The 22,897-nt window shown below is 52.3% G+C and overlaps 1 protein-coding gene across 1 annotated transcript in view; it reads left to right on the plus strand.

The window, feature by feature from the left end:
• Positions 1-810: 810 nt before the first annotated feature.
• Positions 811-22,897, plus strand: part of sbf1 (SET binding factor 1) — a 57,185-nt gene continuing 35,098 nt past the window's right edge. The window contains exons 1-7 of the mRNA XM_056425505.1: positions 811-989; positions 6,861-6,946; positions 10,774-10,929; positions 11,201-11,308; positions 14,506-14,532; positions 16,430-16,466; positions 16,589-16,752. Coding sequence (XP_056281480.1) covers positions 935-989; positions 6,861-6,946; positions 10,774-10,929; positions 11,201-11,308; positions 14,506-14,532; positions 16,430-16,466; positions 16,589-16,752 — 633 coding nt within the window. The 5' untranslated portion in view covers positions 811-934. The remainder of the gene's footprint in view (positions 990-6,860; positions 6,947-10,773; positions 10,930-11,200; positions 11,309-14,505; positions 14,533-16,429; positions 16,467-16,588; positions 16,753-22,897) is intronic.

Genomic DNA, 22,897 nt, shown 5'->3' on the forward strand with positions numbered 1-22,897 from the left:
TCACCTGGGCCACAGGGACATCACAACAAGGGCTCCTCTGACGGTCGTGTGTCCCAGGCAAAGGTTCAACATGGAGCCGGTCATCACTTCGTCCTCTTCCCTCGGGCTCCTCTGTCACGATGGATCTCTCTGGAATAAAAGAGATAAATTGGAGTTTGGGAAATTGTTTTGCAACAAAAACTGAGATGAACGCGTCCTGCTAGCAGTGTGGTGGAATCCATCTCTCTTATAGCACATGTTCCTGGACACAAGTGGTGTGGCCCCCTGTCTTTGGGCCTACGCTCATGGAGTGACTCCTGAGGTCTACACACACATCACGCCTCTCTCAGGCCTTCATAACTCATGACATCATCAAATTGAAGTCAATGTTTTGGCGGCTTTGACCATTTTCAACTGTTTTGGAAGGACAGGTTGAGCAGGGAGAGACACACAGCATGGCCTCCACACCGTCACTTACCACGAGCATGACGTCATCCTGCGTCCCCTCTCCAAAGCACCAACAGTCTCCTGAACACAGCCGTGTGTCCAGTGTGTGGAGCGGCCCCTGTGGTGGACAAAGGGCCACAGCGTCTCCTCCAGCATGGAGGGGCCACACACACAGACATCTGACTTTAATAACCCATATTTATTCACAAGTAGTCCAAGATACAAGAGCCAAGGGGACAGCCCTCCAGCGACGGAGCCGTGGTGTGTATTATGGTCTGGCTCCTTCACATGGGACATTCCTGTCCACGGCCCCTCCCTGAAGGCCTCTCTGCGCATGCGCGCGGCTCTCCGCTGTCAGGGCGAGCTGACAGTATGGCGGCGGGGTGCAGCTGGAAGGATGCTACTGTCGCCCGTGATGTGTCTACCGCCGGCGGGACGTACGAGCACTACTGACGGCCCCGAGAGGAGAGGATTACGCGAGGAGGGCTCGTCGCCGTGAGCCTAGAAGATGGCCCGGCTCGCCGACTACTATCTAGTGGTCGGCTACGACCTCGACAAGCGAGGTGGGTACTGAGTTAGCCCGCTAGCTGTAGCCGGGGAGGCGGGGACGGGTCTCCGCTCGGGAGGGACCGACGAGAGACGCCGCGGCTGGCGGCTCGCCTTCAACTCGACGCCGAGGACGTGAAGGCCTCACGGGATTAGTGCGCCTAGCTGCTCGCGCTGCTAGCTGCTAGCCTGTCCGCCGGCGCCCCGCGGTCCGGGGGGGGGGGGGAGCTTCCGGTCTCACTTTAGCTAAAGAAGCGCTCGCGCTCTATTTGACAGCAAAGTGAGGCTAACTGTTGTGGCTAAGAGCTAGCTGACGTTAGCCTAGGCTAGCTCCGAGGGAGGCGGCTGCTCGGTCGACTGGGACCTGAAACTGATTTATTCAGTTTCAGCTGCATCTGGTCTGCAGGTTCAGGTTGAGTGTCATTTATAAACCTCCGCGCAGCCGGACGGACTCGTGTCTGCGGGCCGGGGGTCGAGGGCTCGGGCCGGGGCTCGGGACGAGGGGACAGCCCCGGCCCGAGCCCCGGACGCCCCGCTGGGTCTGGGACTTTATTTCAGGCGTGACGTTTCAACTGTAAATCGAGTTGCTGATGGTTTTCTTTGTGTTTGGTGGATTAACCCGGGACGGCTTTGCCCCCCCCCCCCTCGGACCGGAGCTCTGTTTCTGGGCCGGGGGTTCGGACCGTTATCCGGGCCCCCAGCGCCCTCCCTTCCGCGGGGCCATGGCCGACATCTTTGCAGGATAATGGCGCGTTTATTCATGAAATATTCAAGCCGCATCTCCAACGTGTGTGTGTGTGTGTGTGTGTGTGTGTGTGTGTGTGTGTGTGTGTGTGTGTGTGTGTGTGTGTGTGTGTGTGTGTGTGTGTGTGTGTGTGTGTGTGTGTGTGTGTGTGTGTGTGTGTTGCATACAGGATGTTATAACGTGGGCGCTGCAGAAAGCCTCCTTCCTGTTGCACCCTGAATGCAGCGCTGCACAACCAGCCCGTTAAGAGCATCTGGGAGGCAGACATCAGAGCCACTCTGGCTCCCAGGCCTCGTAAAAACCAAACACTTGAGGGTGATGATGGTTGTTGACGTTGAACCCTCTGCTGCCACCTCACTGTTTACTGGAACCTTATGAGCCGTGTTTCTAGGGGGAGGCAGTGTCTGAAACACCCCCGGCACCGTGGCTGAGGGTCCCCACCGGCAGCCACTGTCGCCTCCTGATGCATCCTCTGCAGACCCACAGGCTCTCCCCTTGTCCTGGAAGGGATGCAGAAGGTCTCCGACGTGGTGGAGGACATCTGACGTGGTGGAGGACGTCTCTGACGTGATGGAGGACGTCTCTGACGTGGTGGAGGACGTGTCTGACGTGGTGGAGGACGTGTCTGACGTGGTGGAGGACGTCTCTGACGTGATGGAGGACGTCTCTGACGTGGTGGAGGACGTCTGACGTGGTGGAGGACGTCTCTGACGTGGTGGAGGACGTCTCTGACGTGATGGAGGACGTCTCTGACGTGATGGAGGACGTCTGACGTGATGGAGGACGTCTGACGTGGTGGAGGACGTCTCTGACGTGGTGGAGGACTTCTCTGACGTGGTGGAGGACGTCTGACGTGGTGGAGGACGTCTCTGACGTGATGGAGGACGTCTCTGACGTGGTGGAGGACGTGTCTGACGTGATGGAGGACGTCTCTGACGTGGTGGAGGACGTCTCTGACGTGATGGAGGACGTCTGACGTGGTGGAGGACGTCTGACGTGATGGAGGACGTCTCTGACGTGATGGAGGACGTCTCTGACGTGATGGAGGACGTCTCTGACGTGGTGGAGGACGTCTCTGACGTGATGGAGGACGTGTGACGTGGTGGAGGACGTCTCTGACGTGGTGGAGGACGTCTGACGTGGTGGTGGGCGTCTGACGTGGTGGAGGGCGTCTGGCGTGGTGGAGGACGTCTGACGTGATGGAGGACGTCTGACGTGGTGGAGGACGTCTCTGACGTGATGGAGGACGTCTCTGACGTGGTGGAGGACGTGTCTGACGTGATGGAGGACGTCTCTGACGTGGTGGAGGACGTCTCTGACGTGATGGAGGACGTCTCTGACGTGGTGGAGGACGTCTGACGTGGTGGAGGACGTCTCTGACGTGGTGGAGGACGTCTCTGACGTGATGGAGGACGTCTCTGACGTGGTGGAGGACGTGTCTGACGTGATGGAGGACGTGTGACGTGATGGAGGACGTGTCTGACGTGGTGGAGGACATCTGACGTGATGGAGGACGTCTGGCGACGGTGGAGGACGTCTCTGACGTGGTGGAGGACGTCTCTGACGTGGTGGAGGACGTCTGACGTGGTGGAGGACGTGTCTGACGTGATGGAGGACGTCTCTGACGTGGTGGAGGACGTCTCTGACGTGATGGAGGACGTCTCTGACGTGATGGAGGACGTCTCTGACGTGGTGGAGGACGTCTCTGACGTGATGGAGGACGTCTCTGACGTGGTGGAGGACGTCTCTGACGTGATGGAGGACGTGTGACGTGATGGAGGACGTCTCTGACGTGATGGAGGACGTCTCTGACGTGGTGGAGGACGTGTCTGACGTGATGGAGGACGTCTCTGACGTGGTGGAGGACGTCTCTGACGTGATGGAGGACGTCTCTGACGTGGTGGAGGACGTCTCTGACGTGATGGAGGACGTCTCTGACGTGGTGGAGGACGTGTCTGACGTGATGGAGGACGTCTCTGACGTGGTGGAGGACGTCTCTGACGTGATGGAGGACGTGTGACGTGATGGAGGACGTCTCTGACGTGATGGAGGATGTCTCTGACGTGGTGGAGGACGTGTCTGACGTGATGGAGGACGTCTCTGACGTGGTGGAGGACGTGTCTGACGTGATGGAGGACGTCTCTGACGTGGTGGAGGACGTCTCTGACGTGGTGGAGGACGTGTCTGACGTGATGGAGGACGTCTCTGACGTGGTGGAGGACGTCTCTGACGTGGTGGAGGACGTCTCTGACGTGATGGAGGACGTGTGACGTGGTGGAGGACGTCTCTGACGTGGTGGAGGACGTGTCTGACGTGATGGAGGACGTCTCTGACGTGATGGAGGACGTCTCTGACGTGGTGGAGGACGTCTCCAGCGTGGTGGAGGCGTCTCTGGCGTGGTGGAGGACGTCTCTGACGTGGTGGAGGACGTCTCTGACGTGGTGGAGGACGTCTCTGACGTGGTGGAGGACGTCTCTGACGTGGTGGAGGACGTCTCTGACGTGGTGGAGGACGTCTCTGGCGTGATGGAGGCGTCTCTGACGTGATGGAGGACGTGTCTGACGTGGTGGAGGACGTCTCTGACGTGGTGGAGGACGTCTCTGACGTGATGGAGGACGTCTCTGACGTGATGGAGGACGTCTCTGGCGTGATGGAGGCGTCTCTGGCGTGGTGGAGGCGTCTCTGGCGTGGTGGAGGTCTCTGGCGTGATGGAGGGCTCTGGCGTGATGGAGGACGTCTCTGACGTGATGGAGGACGTGTCTGACGTGATGGAGGACGTCTCTGACGTGATGGAGGACGTCTCTGACGTGATGGAGGACGTCTCTGACGTGGTGGAGGACGTGTCTGACGTGATGGAGGACGTCTCTGACGTGGTGGAGGACGTCTCTGACGTGATGGAGGACGTCTGACGTGGTGGAGGACGTCTCTGACGTGGTGGAGGACGTCTCTGACGTGATGGAGGACGTCTCTGACGTGGTGGAGGACGTCTCTGACGTGGTGGAGGACGTCTCTGACGTGGTGGAGGACGTCTCTGACGTGATGGAGGACGTGTCTGACGTGATGGAGGACGTCTCTGACGTGATGGAGGACGTGTCTGACGTGATGGAGGACGTCTCTGACGTGATGGAGGACGTGTCTGACGTGGTGGAGGACGTCTCTGACGTGGTGGAGGACGTGTCTGACGTGGTGGAGGACGTGTCTGACGTGGTGGAGGACGTGTCTGACGTGGTGGAGGACGTGTCTGACGTGGTGGAGGACGTCTCTGACGTGATGGAGGACGTGTCTGACGTGGTGGAGGACGTCTCTGACGTGGTGGAGGACGTCTCTGACGTGGTGGAGGACGTCTCTGACGTGATGGAGGACGTCTCTGACGTGGTGGAGGACGTCTCTGACGTGGTGGAGGACGTCTGACGATCCATATCGGCCGATATTCTCATTATCGGTTTTGATCGGTGTTCTCAAAACGGCCGATCAGATGACGTAACATCTGCGAGAACTACCAGACGTTTCAATCGCAGGAGGCGATGCGCCCGCGAGCGCAGAGGTCAGAGGATCCTCACCACCGCGGCGTCCCGTCCCGAGTTGAATCTCTGGGTCGACTCAGCCGACTCTCACATGTCTGCCCCTAGAGACGCTCACGCTAAACACATTCCATCGGGAGCGAGAGGGGTTTGATAACGTTAGCGGAAGCATTTAAGTGACAACATCCGGTTTTGCAAAGTTAGCGGAAAGAACCACGTGAAACATCCGTTTTTTAAAATAAGATGTTGACAAATCATACACGAACATATACAAGTAAACAATGAACTGATTTTGTATCTTTATAGATCGTTTCTGAGATTTAGCTTCAATTATGTTAACATTAAAACATTTTTACTGTACCAAGGAAGAGTTTATACAAATAAGTCAGACTTTTGTATGTTAAGAAAAGTCCTGTAAATAGATCTCCCCAAGAGTTCCAGGAAATGAATGATGCAGATGTGTTCCATACATATCTGAAATCCCCATCACTGGCAATTAATCAATTTTAATGTATCAATTAGGACATTTTTCAAAGTAAAAATCCTAAATGTTTAAAGAAATCTGTAATTTCTTTCATGTTTGAGGTGCTTTATATATGTATTTCCTCATAGTCCTCATAGCAATAATGCTACACAATAAATAGAATGCTTCAATCGACACCGTGATCGGTGATCGGTATTATCGGATCGGCAGATACTGATTTCAGTGATCGGCACTAGAAACCTGATCGGTGCATCTCTAGTTCTCAATCTATTAGCCGATCTATTTTAATCTAAAGTGGAAGCAAAATGATTTCCTCAAGCATAGCCTCCATTATTTATGTGAAGAAAAAAGAAGAAAAAAATACATAGATGTCTGCTAATTACGGTGACATGGCAACACAGAACAAATGTTTGTTTGGGAGCACCGAAGACCCATTTTGACCCAGGAAAAACCCTGAGTCCTCCTCTCTGGATGTAGAGGTCTCTGAGAGGAGGAGTCCTCCTCTCTGGATGTAGAGGTCTCTGAGAGGAGGACTCCTCTCTGGATGTAGAGGTCTCTGAGAGGAGGAGTCCTCCTCTGGATGTAGAGGTCTCTGAGAGGAGGAGTCCTCCTCTGGATGTAGAGGTCTCTGAGAGGAGGAGTCCTCCTCTGGATGTAGAGGTCTCTGAGAGGAGGAGTCCTCTGGATGTAGAGGGCTCTGAGAGGAGGAGTCCTCTGGATGTAGAGGTCTCTGAGAGGAGGAGTCCTCCTCTGGATGTAGAGGTCTCTGAGAGGAGGACTCCTCCTCTGGATGTAGAGGTCTCTGAGAGGAGGAGTCCTCTCTGGATGTAGAGGTCTCAGAGAGGAGGAGTCCTCTCTGGATGTAGAGGTCTCAGAGAGGAGGAGTCCTCTGGATGTAGAGGTCTCAGAGAGGAGGAGTCCTCTGGATGTAGAGGTCTCAGAGAGGAGGAGTCCTCTGGATGTAGAGGTCTCAGAGAGGAGGAGTCCTCTGGATGTAGAGGTCTCTGAGAGGTCCTGATGAGGGAGTCTTCATGCAGGATGCTCATATCTCTGATGTTTGTTTACATGTCAACATGCGTCACACAACAATGTTCTGGTTGTTCCAGTCTTTGACCTGCGCTGACCTCTCTGTCCACAGCGGAGGGCGAAGGTCAAGGTCGCATTCTGCAGCGGTTTCCTGAGAAGGACTGGGAGGACAGCCCCTTCCCACAGGGCGTAGAGCTGGTGAGTACAGCACTGCATTGTGGGTAAAACAAGGCTCTGAGGCCTGTCTGGGGGAGGGGTTCAGTTCCCTGGGGTCGTAGGGTCGATACCTTCACGGCCCTCTGGACCGGAGAGGTGACCGCTGTGGATCTGTTGGCGTCTTCAGTTCTACCGCTGAAGCTTCTTTAAAGGCCGGCAGGTGTCGGGGGTCTACCTGGACCCGTCCCCCCTCAGGCCTGTAGATCCATCCTGGACCCGTCCCCCCTCAGGCCTGTAGATCCATCCTGGACCCGGTCCCCCTCAGGCCTGTAGATCCATCCTGGACCCGTCCCCCCTCAGGCCTGTAGATCCATCCTGGACCCGGTCCCCCTCAGGCCTGTAGATCCATCCTGGACCCGTCCCCCCTCAGGCCTGTAGATCCATCCTGGACCCGTCCCCCCTCAGGCCTGTAGATCCATCCTGGACCCGTCCCCCCTCAGGCCTGTAGATCCATCCTGGACCCGGTCCCCCTCAGGCCTGTAGATCCATCCTGGACCCGGTCCCCCTCAGGCCTGTAGATCCATCCTGGACCCGGTCCCCCTCAGGCCTGTAGATCCATCCTGGACCCGGTCCCCCTCAGGCCTGTAGATCCATCCTGGACCCGTCCCCCCTCAGGCCTGTAGATCCATCCTGGACCCGGTCCCCCTCAGGCCTGTAGATCCATCCTGGACCCGTCCCCCCTCAGGCCTGTAGATCCATCCTGGACCCGTCCCCCCTCAGGCCTGTAGATCCATCCTGGACCCGGTCCCCTCAGGCCTGTAGATCCATCCTGGACCCGTCCCCTCAGGCCTGTAGATCCATCCTGGACCCGGTCCCCTCAGGCCTGTAGATCCATCCTGGACCCGTCCCCTCAGGCCTGTAGATCCATCCTGGACCGGTCCCCTCAGGCCTGTAGATCCATCCTGGACCCGTCCCCTCAGGCCTGTAGATCCATCCTGGACCGGTCCCCTCAGGCCTGTAGATCCATCCTGGACCCGTCCCCCCTCAGGCCTGTAGATCCATCCTGGACCCGGTCCCCCTCAGGCCTGTAGATCCATCCTGGACCCGGTCCCCCCTCAGGCCTGTAGATCCATCCTGGACCCGTCCCCCCTGAGGCCTGTAGATCCATCCTGGACCCGGTCCCCCTCAGGCCTGTAGATCCATCCTGGACCCGTCCCCCCTCAGGCCTGTAGATCCATCCTGGACCCGTCCCCCCTGAGGCCTGTAGATCCATCCTGGACCGGTCCCCTCAGGCCTGTAGATCCATCCTGGACCCGTCCCCCCTCAGGCCTGTAGATCCATCCTGGACCCGTCCCCCCTCAGGCCTGTAGATCCATCCTGGACCCGTCCCCCTCAGGCCTGTAGATCCATCCTGGACCCGTCCCCCCTCAGGCCTGTAGATCCATCCTGGACCCGTCCCCCCTGAGGCCTGTAGATCCATCCTGGACCCGGTCCCCCTCAGGCCTGTAGATCCATCCTGGACCCGGTCCCCTCAGGCCTGTGGATCCATCCTGGACACGTCCCCTGAGGCCTGTAGTCCATCCTGGACCCGGTCCCCTCAGGCCTGTAGATCCATCCTGGACCCGTCCCCCTCAGGCCTGTAGATCCATCCTGGACCGTCCCCTCAGGCCTGTAGATCCATCCTGGACCCGTCCCCTCAGGCCTGTAGATCCATCCTGGACCCGGTCCCCTCAGGCCTGTAGATCCATCCTGGACCCGTCCCCCTCAGGCCTGTAGATCCATCCTGGACCGTCCCCCTCAGGCCTGTAGATCCATCCTGGACCCGTCCCCTCAGGCCTGTAGATCCATCCTGGACCCGGTCCCCTCAGGCCTGTAGATCCATCCTGGACCCGGTCCCCTCAGGCCTGTAGATCCATCCTGGACCCGTCCCCTCAGGCCTGTAGATCCATCCTGGACCCGGTCCCCTCAGGCCTGTAGATCCATCCTGGACCCGTCCCCTCAGGCCTGTAGATCCATCCTGGACCCGGTCCCCTCAGGCCTGTAGATCCATCCTGGACCGGTCCCCTCAGGCCTGTAGATCCATCCTGGACCCGGTCCCCTCAGGCCTGTAGTCCATCCTGGACCCGTCCCCTCAGGCCTGTAGATCCATCCTGGACCCGGTCCCCTCAGGCCTGTAGATCCATCCTGGACCCGTCCCCTCAGGCCTGTAGATCCATCCTGGACCCGTCCCCTCAGGCCTGTAGATCCATCCTGGACCGGTCCCCTCAGGCCTGTAGATCCATCCTGGACCCGGTCCCCCCTCACGCCTGTAGATCCATCCTGGACCCGGTCCCCTCAGGCCTGTAGATCCATCCTGGACCCGTCCCCCTGAGGCCTGTAGATCCATCCTGGACCCGGTCCCCTCAGGCCTGTAGATCCATCCTGGACCCGTCCCCCCTCAGGCCTGTAGATCCATCCTGGACCCGTCCCCCCTGAGGCCTGTAGATCCATCCTGGACGGTCCCCCTCAGGCCTGTAGATCCATCCTGGACCCGTCCCCTCAGGCCTGTAGATCCATCCTGGACCCCTCCCCTCAGGCCTGTAGATCCATCCTGGACCGGTCCCCTCAGGCCTGTAGATCCATCCTGGACCCGCCCCTCAGGCCTGTAGATCCATCCTGGACCCGTCCCCTCAGGCCTGTAGATCCATCCTGGACCCGTCCCCCCTGAGGCCTGTAGATCCATCCTGGACCCGTCCCCCCTCAGGCCTGTAGATCCATCCTGGACCCGTCCCCCCTCAGGCCTGTAGATCCATCCTGGACCCGGTCCCCTCAGGGCTGTAGATCCATCCTGGACCCGGTCCCCCTCAGGCCTGTAGATCCATCCTGGACCCGTCCCCCCTCAGGCCTGTAGATCCAACCTGGACCCGGTCCCCCCTCAGGCCTGTAGATCCATCCTGGACCCGTCCCCCCTCAGGCCTGTAGATCCATCCTGGACCCGTCCCCCCTCAGGCCTGTAGATCCATCCTGGACCCGGTCCCCCTCAGGCCTGTAGATCCATCCTGGACCCGGTCCCCCTCAGGCCTGTAGATCCATCCTGGACCCGGTCCCCCTCAGGCCTGTAGATCCATCCTGGACCCGGTCCCCCTCAGGCCTGTAGATCCATCCTGGACCCGTCCCCCTCAGGCCTGTAGATCCATCCTGGACCCGGTCCCCCTCAGGCCTGTAGATCCATCCTGGACCCGTCCCCCCTCAGGCCTGTAGATCCATCCTGGACCCGTCCCCCCTCAGGCCTGTAGATCCATCCTGGACCCGGTCCCCCTCAGGCCTGTAGATCCATCCTGGACCCGGTCCCCCTCAGGCCTGTAGATCCATCCTGGACCCGGTCCCCCTCAGGCCTGTAGATCCATCCTGGACCCGGTCCCCCTCAGGCCTGTAGATCCATCCTGGACCCGTCCCCCCTCAGGCCTGTAGATCCATCCTGGACCCGTCCCCCCTCAGGCCTGTAGATCCATCCTGGACCCGTCCCCCCTCAGGCCTGTAGATCCATCCTGGACCCGTCCCCCCTGAGGGTCCGGGTCTCTGGGCTGTCGTGTGCTTCATGAATGATGACCCCTGTGTCCTGAGAGCTGTTTGGTAACCAACATGTGGCTCCTGTTCTTCTGAAGGACGTTCCGTAACCTCTTCAGACATCGTGATTAGAAGAGAACCAGACGTTCAGCTGTGGTGATGTCATCGTTATTAAAGTAGGCGGAGCCTCTTCAGAGCCTGTTTTGTTGATAGCTTAGCCTTGATGAGCATGTGACCTTATTATCTGGTATGTGGCCAGCTGTGGAACACGCTCTGACCTTTAACCTTTAACCCTTTCTAACCTCCTCTCCCCCCCCCTCTAGTTCTGTCAGCCCAGCGGTTGGCAGCTGGTTCCTGAGCGCCAGCCGGCCTCGTTCTTCGTAGCGGTTCTGACGGACATCAACTCAGACCGTCACTACTGTGCCTGCTTCACCTTCTGGGAGGGCCTGGACAACCCACAGGTGAGACCCTCCCCACAGGTGAGACCCTCCCCACGGGGGAGACCCTCCCCACGGGGGAGACCCTCCCCTCGTGGAGTCATAGTTTAAGATGTTCCCCCATGAGCACCAGCCGTTTCCCTGGGCATGAGCCCAGCAGCACAGCGCTAACGGAGCGGCGTCCCGGGCACAGCTCTGATTGGCCAGTCAGTTTGAGGGGGAGGGGCTTAGCGCCCGGTCCTCATGGGGGAGGGGCTTCCTGGAGACCCGGCGTGGCGTCTCACCGCTTCTCCCCTGCAGCTGCAGGCAGAAGGCCGGCGAGGAGGACGAGGAGGACGAGGAGGACGAGGAGCCGACTCGGGTCTACGCCCCCAAGAGCCTGGTGCTGGTCTCCAGACTGGACCTCACGGAGGTCTTCAGGGTACGGCACCAGGACCAGTCCACCTACACCACCTACACCACCTACACCACATATACCACGTACACCACCTACACCACCTACACCACCTACACCACATTACCACACACCTACACCACATACATCACATACACCACATACACCACCTACACCACATGCATCACATACACCACCTACACCACATGCACCACATGCATCACATGCACCACATGCACCACATACACCACCACACCACCACCACCATGCATCACATACCACCACCCTACGCCTTACACCATGCATCACATACACCACGCCACACCACATACACCACATGCACCACCACATGCCATCACCTGCCACATGCACCACATGCCACCATCCATCACCACCACATGCCACACTACATGCACCACCTACACCACCTACACCACCTACATCCCACATCACCTACACCACATACACCACATACACCAGCACCATCGCTACACCACATACACTTGTCACCTACACCACATGCATCACCACCACATACCACCACATGCATCACATGCACCACCTACACCACCACCCACATACTACCTACCACCTACACATGCACCACCTGCACCACACCACACCACCTACACCACCACCACCTACCACCACCACATACTTTGTACCACATACCACATACGCCCACATACACCACCTACACCACATGCATCACATACACCACCTACACCACATACACCCACATGCACCACCTTACCACATACACATACCACATACACCACCTGCCCATGCATCACATACACCACCACACACATGCACCACATGCACCGCGTGCACCACATGCACCACATACACCATACACCACATACCACCTACACCACATACACCATGCACCCTGCCACCATGCATCCACATGCATCCACACATGCATCACATGCACCACATCGCATGCACCACATGCACCACGTGCATCACATGCACCACGTGCACCACATGCATCACATACTACCCACCATACCCATGCATCACCTGCACCACATACACATGCACCACATACCATACACCACCTACCACACATACACCACCATGCATCACATGCACCACCTACACCACATACACCACATGCATCATGCCACACCACATACACCACATACACACCACCACACATGCATCATACCACCACCACATGCACCTGCCATCATGCACCATGCACCACATGCACACATACACCGCACGCATCATACATCGCCATCACCTGCACCACATACACCATACCACCTACACCTACATCACCTGCACCACCATGCACCACCTATACATCACCTACCTGCCAACTTCCTACCACATACACCACCACCTGCCACCACCACCATCACCTGCATCACCTGCCTGCACCATGCACCACGCACACCTGCCACCACCACCACATACACCACCTACACACATGCCACATACCTGCATCACCCATACCACATACCTACACCACATGCACCACCTACCACATGCACACTACCACATGCACCACCTACACCACACACCACCTACCACCTACATCACCTACACCACCTACATGCCCACCATCCTGCACCACATACATCACCTACACCACATGCATCCACCACCACCACACATACACCACCTGCACCACATGCATCACTACATCACCTACACCATGCATACACACACACCACCTACATCCTGCCACCACAGCCTCACCACCACCATCACATCCTCCACCACCATCACATGCACACCCTACTACCTGCACCATACACTACCATCACCTCTCACATACCTACATGCATCACCTACACCTGCCATCCGCACACCACCTGCCACATACACCACCATCACACCACCTGCATCACATGCATCCTTACCACATACCACCATCCCTTGTACACCCCACCACTGCTTACCACCTACATACCACCTACACCACATACATCACCTACCTACACCACCTACCACATCACCTACCATGCCACCTACCTGTATCACCTGCACCCACATACCACCTACATCCACATCACACTACATACCACCACCACCACATACCACCTCACATACATCACTACCACCACCACCTACCACATACATCACCTACACCACATACACCACCTACACCACATACATCACCTACACCACATACACCACCTACACCACATACATCACCTACACCACATACATCACCTACATCACATACATCACATACACCATACCACCTCTACCACCTGCCATCACCACCTACACCACCTACCACCACACCATACACCACCCTACCACCTACCACATACACCACATACATCACCTACACCACATACACCACATACACCACCTACATCACCTATACCACCTACACCACATACACCACATACATCACATACATCACATACGGTGATACACCTACATCCATACCACCTACCACTACACCATACACCACATACCTACACCACCGCATACATCACATACCTACCTGCATCACCACCACCCACATACATCACCTACACTACCTACGCCTGCACACACACCACCTACACCACCATCCTGGGCACCACCATCTTACCACCACCCCACCATCATGCATCACCTACCTGCATCACATACCACCTACCACATACATCCCCACACCACATGCACCATACCATACACCACATACCACCACACCTACATCACATACCCTTCCTCCACCTACACCACCCCCTGCCACTTTCACATCGCCCTACATCTCATTGCTCAGGACAAGCTGCTCTCAAGATGTCTGCAGCCTCTGGAGCCCAGGGTTTGATATTCGTTCTTTGTGAGCGAGCAGCTGTAAATACATCACATACACCACCTAAACTTTCAGGAGTCTCCATACACCATTTAAAGAGAGGAAGGATACAGGAGTCTGGCACCTGCATCACCTCATAGTCACCGCGTTATCAACAACAAACTGCTCTCAAGATGCTCTGCAGCCTCTGGAGGCCGAGGGGAGGTTTAATGTTACGTTTCTTTGTAGAACGAGCAGCTGTAAATATATCTGTGTTTAAACTTCAGGTCTCAAACATCCATTTAAAGAGGATGGAGGTCTGGCTTAGAGGGCATTACATAGGTCTGTAACAACAACAACCACAGCCAGCACATACACCATCCTGAGACAATGTATTCCACGAGTGTCTTGTCCTTGGATCAGAGGTGTGGAGTTAGTGCTCCTCTACTTTCATTGACCTCTGACCTCTGAACAGAACTGTTTGGGGTTGATCTACCCCCTCGTCCATTGAGACAAACTGCCTCCACGGTCCCTTGGAAACAGCCGCAATTGGAGTTTAATGCGTTTCTGAGCGAGCACCTGTAATCATCCCCCATCTGTGTTTAGCTTCAAGGTCTCAAACATCCATTGGAAGAGATTATGGAAGGACACAGGAGGTCTCTAACACACATAGTCACAGACAACAACAACAACAACCACTCACACTGCTTACAGATCTGTACACAATGTGTCCACAGGTGTGCTTATCCCTCTGCTGGATCAGAGGTGTGGGTTGGTACTCCCCATTCCCTCAGCCAATCCCGTGCACACCTCTGCGGCTGAACAGAATGGTGGATGTGACCTGACCGTCCAGCTGATCGGATCCTCTAAGCAGCCTTGAGCTGGTGGTCACAGTCTTAGTCAAGCTGATCACCTGTTCTCCTGCTGCAGCGAGGCTCCCAGGTAACCTGAACTCACTTCTCTAGGGCTCAACACACACAGACACACAAAGACACACTCACACACACTCACCTGTACAGACTGTGTGTGTGTGCCTCCTCTGCTTCCTGTGCTCCTCCCATTCCCCTCAGCCAATCCGTGCACACCTCTTGCGGCTGAAGTGAAATGATTGGATGTGACCACCAGCTGATCGTCCTCTAGCAGCCTCTGGTGGTCACAGTCTTAAAGTAGTAGTGCCTCACTGCTGTGAGGGTAGAGAGGTGATCCTTCTCCATCAAGACCAATTGGTGAAGCCTTCTTCACGCTGGAGGTGATCTCTCTCTCCCCCTGGTGGCTGCCCTGATGAAAGTGCATGATTCCTGTTGCCCCCCAGAGCTCTGTGACTCTGCTGCTGCCCTGATGAAATGGGCATGATTCTGTTACTGTAGCAGGGAGCTCATTCCTGCCCCCCCCATGGGCTCATGGCTCCTGCTGCCCCCCATGGAGGCTCATGACTCCTGCTGCCCCCCCCATGGAGGCTCATGATTCCTGTTGCCCCCCCCCATGGAGGCTCATGACTCCTGCTGCCCCCCCCATGGAGGCTCATGACTCCTGTTGCCCCCCCCCATGGAGGCTCATGACTCCTGCTGCCCCCCCATGGAGGCTCATGACTCCTGTTACTTCCATGAGCTCATGACTCTGCCCCTGGGCTCATGACTCCTGTTGCCCCCCCATGGGGCTCATGACTCCTGCCCCCATGGGCTCATGACTCCTGTTGCCCCAGAGCTCAAGCTCCATGGCCTTTGGGCTCACTGAGCTCCTGTTGCTTCAGAGCTCATGGCCCCCATGGGAGGCTCATGCCCAGCTCACTGTGTGCCCCCCTGGAGGCTCATGACTCCTGCCCTACCCCCATGGAGGCTCATGACTCCTGCTGCCCCCCTTTGGAGCTCTTGGCTCCTGTTTGCCCCTGGGCTCATGACTCCTCTGCCCCCATGGAGGCTCATAGCTCCCCCCCCATAGGGCTCATGACTCCTACTGCCCCCCCATGGAGGCTCATGACTCCTGCTGCCCCCCATGGGCTCATAGCTCTACCCCCATGAGCTCAATGACTCCCTGTTGCCCTCCCCCCATGAGCTCCATGACTCCTATTGCCCCCCATGGAGGCTCACATGACTCTACTGTTGCCCCCCATGAGCTCATGCCCCCCCATGGAGGCTCATGTGTGTGTGACGCAGGTTGGCGCTGTCGTCGTGGCAGCAGTCGTTAGCATGGCATATTGCCGTTGTGCCGGTGGTTGGACGTGGCTCTGTGGCCTCTGCTCGGCGCTCTGTCCTCCCGCTGCTCCACCACACTGATCAGGTCTACAGAGGACCCATCTGACCCTCCTCTGTCCCTGCTGGTCTACAGAGGACCATCACGCTCGGAGCTGGAGACCGCCAAGATAGTAGATCGCCCGCCATGTCGATGCTCTGCCCAGTCAGCCATGGCTTGCGGTGGCCCAGCTCTTCAGACAGCTCGGTACGGCTTCTTGTTCTTCTTCTTGTTCTTCTTCTTCAGACGCCCAACATATTTATGCGCTCTCCTCAGACCCACGCTCCTGCTGTGGGTCTGGAGGTCCTCACCTGTCTCACCTCCCTCAGGCATCGTCAACGTGTTGTTCCTGTTCTGCGCGGCGCTGACGGAGCACAAGATCCTGTTCCTGTCCAGCAGCTACCAGAGGCTGACGGACGCCTGCCGCGGCCTGCTGGCCCTCATGTTCCCCCTCAAGTACAGGTGGGGGTCCCCTCCTCCTCCGAGGCCCTGTGTTGGGTGGTTGCCCCCCCCGTGTTGTTACCCCGTTCCCCTCCTGCCGGGAACGGGGGTCCACACCCCACCCCCATCTTCCTCCCCCGCTCGGAGACCAGGGGCGGTGGGGGCCCTGGAGACCTGGACGGGGACCTTCAATTTTACCGATTCCCCAAAAACCAACCCATTACAGAAACCCCTTAAAAAACATTTAACGAACTTTAACACACCATCTCAAACAGACCGGGGGTTCTTCGGACCCAGCCTTCCCCCACTTACACGCCCTTACCATTTTAGCATCAACCCGGCCAAAATAAACAACCAAAAACCCTCAACAAAACACATCTTTAAAGGTTGGGGTTGGGTGGTTTTGGGCCCGGGTATGGGCATTGGGGCCGTCAGGAAATGGTTTCAAAATGGATGCAAAGTGTCCAGGGAAACCCTTGTTTTTTGGTTTGTGGGTTTTTGGGGTTGTGGTGTTTCTTGCTGATCAAAACGTGATGAAGGCAGCAAAACCCCCGTGTAAAAATTTTTTTGTGGGCCCAGCCCTTTTGCCCCGGAAAAACCCAAAACGGCTTCCCCCATTAAGAACCTCTTTTTTTTAAAGAACTTAAAAAACACCCGAACTTCACACGAACCAAACCAAAATTTTTAAACAAGTTAAATAAATTTTACGGGGAAAATTACAATTTTTTTCCATTAACGCCCCTAACGCAAATCCTTTTTAAAAAAAAATTAACAAAAAGGAACACTTTTTTTAAACGCCCTAAATAAAACCATTAAATGTTTGGGAAACAAAAACTTAAAACAGCAATATAGACATTAAAAAAAAAAACTTTTTTAAAATCAACTTAAAAAATTTTCAAAAAAAACCCAAAAAAAACACCCCTCCCGGGGTTAATGTTTGGGAACACCCCAAAAGTGTTCATTTCGTCCAAAAAAACAAAAAAAGAAAAACCAAAGGGTTTTTTGTAAAGACATTTTTTTTTTTCCCAAACCTTCCCTTTGACATCCCGGGGCTAGCAAAAAGTTTTCGATTAAAAAAACAAACTGGGGGGCATGGGTTTTTTGGGAAAAAAAAGTTTAAAATGCCATGTTCAGAAAACCCTTGGCCCTTTTTTGGAAAAAGTTTAGGAAAAATTTAAAAACAGCCCCCCCCTCGGGGATAAAAAAAACTTAGTAAAATAACCCAACCCAACCAGACCTGTACATTTGTGACCACAAAATTTTGCCCGAAAACCTTTTAACAACCGTTTTTCTTTTCAGATTAAAAAACTCTTTTTTAAAATGACCACAAAGAAAACAACCTTTTCAGGGGGGGATTGGGGGTTTGGGCCTATTTTACCCATTTTTAAATCTAATGGACAGGAATTTTATGGGGGGCCTTTTGGGCAACGAAATTACCTTTTTTTTAAAACGCCGGGTAACGCCAAAAGGGAATTTTTCTTTTGGGATTTTTTCTTTGGGTTTTCCAATAATTTTCCAAAAGTGGGGATAACCTCCCCCTTTAGTCTGGGTATAATTTAGGGCCTTAATTGGTCCCAACAACAACTTAAATCAGGGGGATTTTTGGGGTTTAGTCGTTTTAATTTAATTAACTTGGGGTAAATCTCACTTAAACAATGGCAAAACAACCCCAACTAAAGCTTTCCCTCCCAAAAGTTAGTTAGCAACAAAAATAATCCCCTTCGTAAAAAAAAGCACAAACAAAAAATTCCCAAATTTATTGATTTAACATTTTTTTTTCCCCAACAAAAGTCTTTGTAAAAAATCCTACCCGGAGGCTAATTTCAGTTTGTCCCTTTTAGTTATTCAACAAAGGGTGGGGGTACCCCCTGGTTTCGTTTCCAGCTTTTACATGCCAGATAGAACCCGGTTTTGGCCGCATTTTTTGAGAACTTGTTTTGCTAATTCTGCCTTCTGGGGGTTTTAAAGGCCCCCCCAATTTCTACTTGGGAAACCAACGACTTTTTCGGGCCGAACCTAACCCAACGGGGGGTCAACTCTTGACAGGACACTTGGGGCTTTGTAGTTTACTTTATTTTTACTCTTGCAAATTAAAAGTTGCAAAGCCCCGTTTTCATTCAGGGGTGTAAAAAAGCCCCCTTCTACAAATAAGCCAAAAAAAACTCCAGGCGGGCCCGGTGTGCCAGGTCCCTGGGCAAAAGGGGGTGTTTGGCCCCCTTTTATACCGGATTTTTGGTTTCGGGCTCGGGCGTTCATACCTGCCTCATTTTTTAGTTCTCTGTTTTTCAGACCGGGTTTACAACCAAGGGTACTTCCCTTTGGGGTTTGGGTTTTTTCTTGGTTCCCTCTCCCTTGTTTTGGTTGTTGATTTTTGGGGCCCAAATTTTTAGCTTTAAAAAATTTAAAGGCTGGGAATCTGGTATAAAACAATTCATTTGGGAGTGGGTTCATTTTTTTCGTGCTCCGCCCTTTTAAGAACTTTAATTGAAAAAAAGGCCCTTTAAAAACTCCGACCTTTTCCCTTTTTTCCGGAAGATTTTTTTTTGGGAAACAGAGCAGCACAAAATAAAAGCCCGGCCCCCAAAATTAAAAAAAAAAACCTGCAACCGAAAAAATAATTTCCGTAAAAATTTTTTGCTTCACTAAAAAGTATAAAACAAAAATATTTTAAAAAATTTAGCTTTTTTTTCACTTTTCCTTTTCGCCTCAAAAACAGGATATAAAAAATTGATTTACCCCCGCGGGCAAAAGGGGAACCCTGCGTTTGGGCCAATCAGCTGAGTGCTCCCTTTTTGTGTTTTGGTGGCTCTCAGTGGCGTGGTCGGAAGCTTACTGTCGGAGAATTCCACTGGTTTGACGTTTGCCCAAAAGGGGGACTTTCCCTTTGGTTTTTAAAAAAATAACTGGGGGGTTTTTTATTCCTGGGGGATGCGGAAATTTTTAAAAAAAGTGCCCCCCACCCTTGGGCCTGGCCAGACATTTAACGGGGGCCTGGTTATGCCAAGAAAACAAATAAAAAGCTAAACACACGTTTTTAAGAGTCTTTTTTTTGCAGTCACCGTGCCTGGCCAGGGGGTGGGACTTTAACTAACCAAATTCCCAAAAGCTGTGCAACCTTTCAGAAAAGGCCCGGGAAAAAAAAAATGTCTCTGGGTTTTTCAGGGGCGGGAAGGGGCCACTCTCAAAAAATGTCAGTCTTTTTTGGGGTTTATTGGTACCAGTGAACAGGTTTTCCCATGGGACCAGTGGCTGGCCTTTCCCGCTTTCCTTTCCATGTTAAACTTTTGTGAAAAACCTGTCTTTGGCGTAAAATGGTATTTTTGAGAAATTTCCCAAAATGTTTTAACCGGTTTAAAATGAATAAAACATTTGCATTACTTTCCAAATATTTTAGATTTTTATTTTTCAATTACTTTTATAGGCCTGCTAATAGCCATTTAAAAACTCCATGACTTTCCAGGTTTTCCATGACCGTGACGGACCCTGTTTTGAATAAAGGGTTGAAAATTAAAGTTATTTTTAAATCCGATTAATCGATAGAATAATCAGCGATTAATCGATTATCAAAATAATCGTGAATTTGCAGCCCCAGCGTTAACGCAAGATTAACGCCAGATTAGCATATACCAGCCCTAATATATATTAGGCTGTGAACGATTAAATTTTTAATCGGATTAATCACAGGTTTTGTGGATTAATCATGATTAATCACATATTACGATATTCTCGGTATATTTTGTGAGAACATAGAGATTTATGACAAAAGGCGGATATATACATTTGCCACATTCTTCTATACAATGGTGCTGCAACTCAGCAGTTATTTAGCAGTTTTCTTCCATATGGAACATTAATACATCTTCATCCTAAACAGAATGTTTAACCCTCCTGTTACCTTCGGGTCAATTTGACCCCATTCAATGTTTAATGTCGGTGTTCTTTTACAATTTGACCCCAGGCTGTTTTCACTGTGTCAAACATATCAGAAATATCAACTTTTTATTTATTTAAAGGGCAATTTAGGTAGTCAACAAACAAACATAAGTACCTCACACTTAAACTTGGGAAGCAATATTAATTCTAATAATTTTCTGGAGGTTTTAATTGCTGGGGTCAAATTGACCTCCCTTTAGGGTAAAATATGTTAGTAAATGTAAAGGTAACAGGAGGTTAAACAGAGCATTTTTTCTCTTGTTTGTCAACCATTAACTCCACCATGATACAATCTAAAGGTGGACAGATTGACAAGTGACTTTTATTTTTTGTTTTGCTCGGTCCCGATGCGCGCCAGACGCCCAGGCGCCGCCAGACGGAGATCGATATGTTAACGCAACGCGAAGAGACAGAAATGACATGCTGCTGTGGAGATACGATCAACAACAGACGTTTAGTTTAATAAAAGAACAAAGACGGCTCTAGAGAACATGTCGGGCGGCCAATCTCTTTAATGTCATGCGATCTACCGACACTACGCCGCGATCGACTGGCAGGTCGCGATGACGTGTTGAGACCCTGATCTACAGGGTAAAAGTCGCTCACAAGGTTTCCGAGGAGTGAACTCATGCGGAAGGATCATTACCGATGAACAGACCGTCTGCATGAGAGCGGACAGAGTTCAGGTTAGTGGTGGATTGAAGCTCATTCTGCGCATGCGTTAAATGCGTTAAAAAACAAAAACTAGTTAAACCTGTAATTGAATTAACTGAGTTAACGCATTATTTTTCACAGCACTAATATATATATATACGTTTATATATATGTATATATATGTGTATATATACAGGACTGTCTCAGAAAATTAGAATATTGTGATGAAGTTCTTTATTTTCTGTAATGCAATTAAAAAACAAAACATGTCGCCCATTCTGGTTCATTACAAATCAACTGAAATATTACAAACCTTTATTCTTTTAATATTTAATATTGCTGATTATGGCTTACAGCTTAAGAAAACTCAAATATCCTATCTCTAAATATTAGAATATCATGAAAAAGTATACTAGTAGGGTATTAAACAAATCACTTGAATTGTCTAATTAACTCAAACACCCAAGGGTTTCCTGGGCCTTGACAAACACTCAGCTGTTATAAGTCTGCTTGTTCACTTGGTCTGAGGAAATATTAAAATTTTATGAGATAGGATTTTAGAGTTTTCTTAAGCTGTAAGCCATAATCAGCAATATTAAAAGAATAAAAGGCTTGCAATATTTCAGTTGATTTGTAATGAATCCAGAATGCATGACATTTTTGTTTTTTTAATTGCATTACAGAAAATAAAGAACTTTATCACAATATTCTAATTTTCTGAGACAGTCCTGTATACGTACGTATATATATATATATACGTATGTATATATACACATATATTAGGGCTGTTAATCGATTTAAAAAAATTAACTAATAAATCGCACATTTTGAAATTCATTAATCGCGATTAAAAGGTTGTTTTTCTTCTAAAGACTAAATCTTGTAAATGAACGAGTAATCCCTTCAGACGGCGTGTATTTCAGACACTTGTTTAATTGTATTCTTTTTTAAAGACACAACTTCACACAGAGCTGTGTTTTCAAAGAGGCTCCTACCTATAAAGTGCCAGCGAGGTATTTAAGATCGTGGATGATAAATTGTTTCTTCAGTGAAACATCAGATTAGTAAACAAGGTGTATTAGAGACACATTGGTCCTGTCATCTTTAACACTGAACAGCAGAACCAGTGGCCTTGGTAAACTGACATATGTCACGTTAACCCTCTGGAGGCTCTGGGAGCATTTACTCGGTTTTACAAAACAATGTAAATTCAACTTTTAAAGTCTTTTGCATGTGACACATCCCAGTGTTTCCCCCACCATTCTATCAGGGTGAGGCCCCGCCCCCCTGTCATGTTCTCTAAGCGCCAGATTACAGCTGAAGTAACGTACGGTTCTTTCCTTCAAGACGTCTTTGTTCTTTATTAAACTAAACGTCTGTTGTTGGTCGTCTCTACATCAGAAGTAATGTACGGTTCTTTCCTTAGAGACGCCTTTGTTCTTTATTAAACTAAACGTCTGTTGTTGGTCGTCTCTCCAGCAGAAGTAATCTACGGTTTCTTTCCTTAGAGACGCTCTACATCAAGTAATGTACGGTTCTTTCCTTAGAGACGTCTTTGTTCTTTATTAAACTAAACGTCTGTTGTTGGTCGTCTCTCCAGCAGAAGTAAT

The sequence above is a fragment of the Pseudoliparis swirei genome, chromosome 10 (assembly GCF_029220125.1).
Source record: "Pseudoliparis swirei isolate HS2019 ecotype Mariana Trench chromosome 10, NWPU_hadal_v1, whole genome shotgun sequence".
In the NCBI taxonomy this organism is placed as follows: Eukaryota; Metazoa; Chordata; class Actinopteri; order Perciformes; family Liparidae; genus Pseudoliparis; species Pseudoliparis swirei.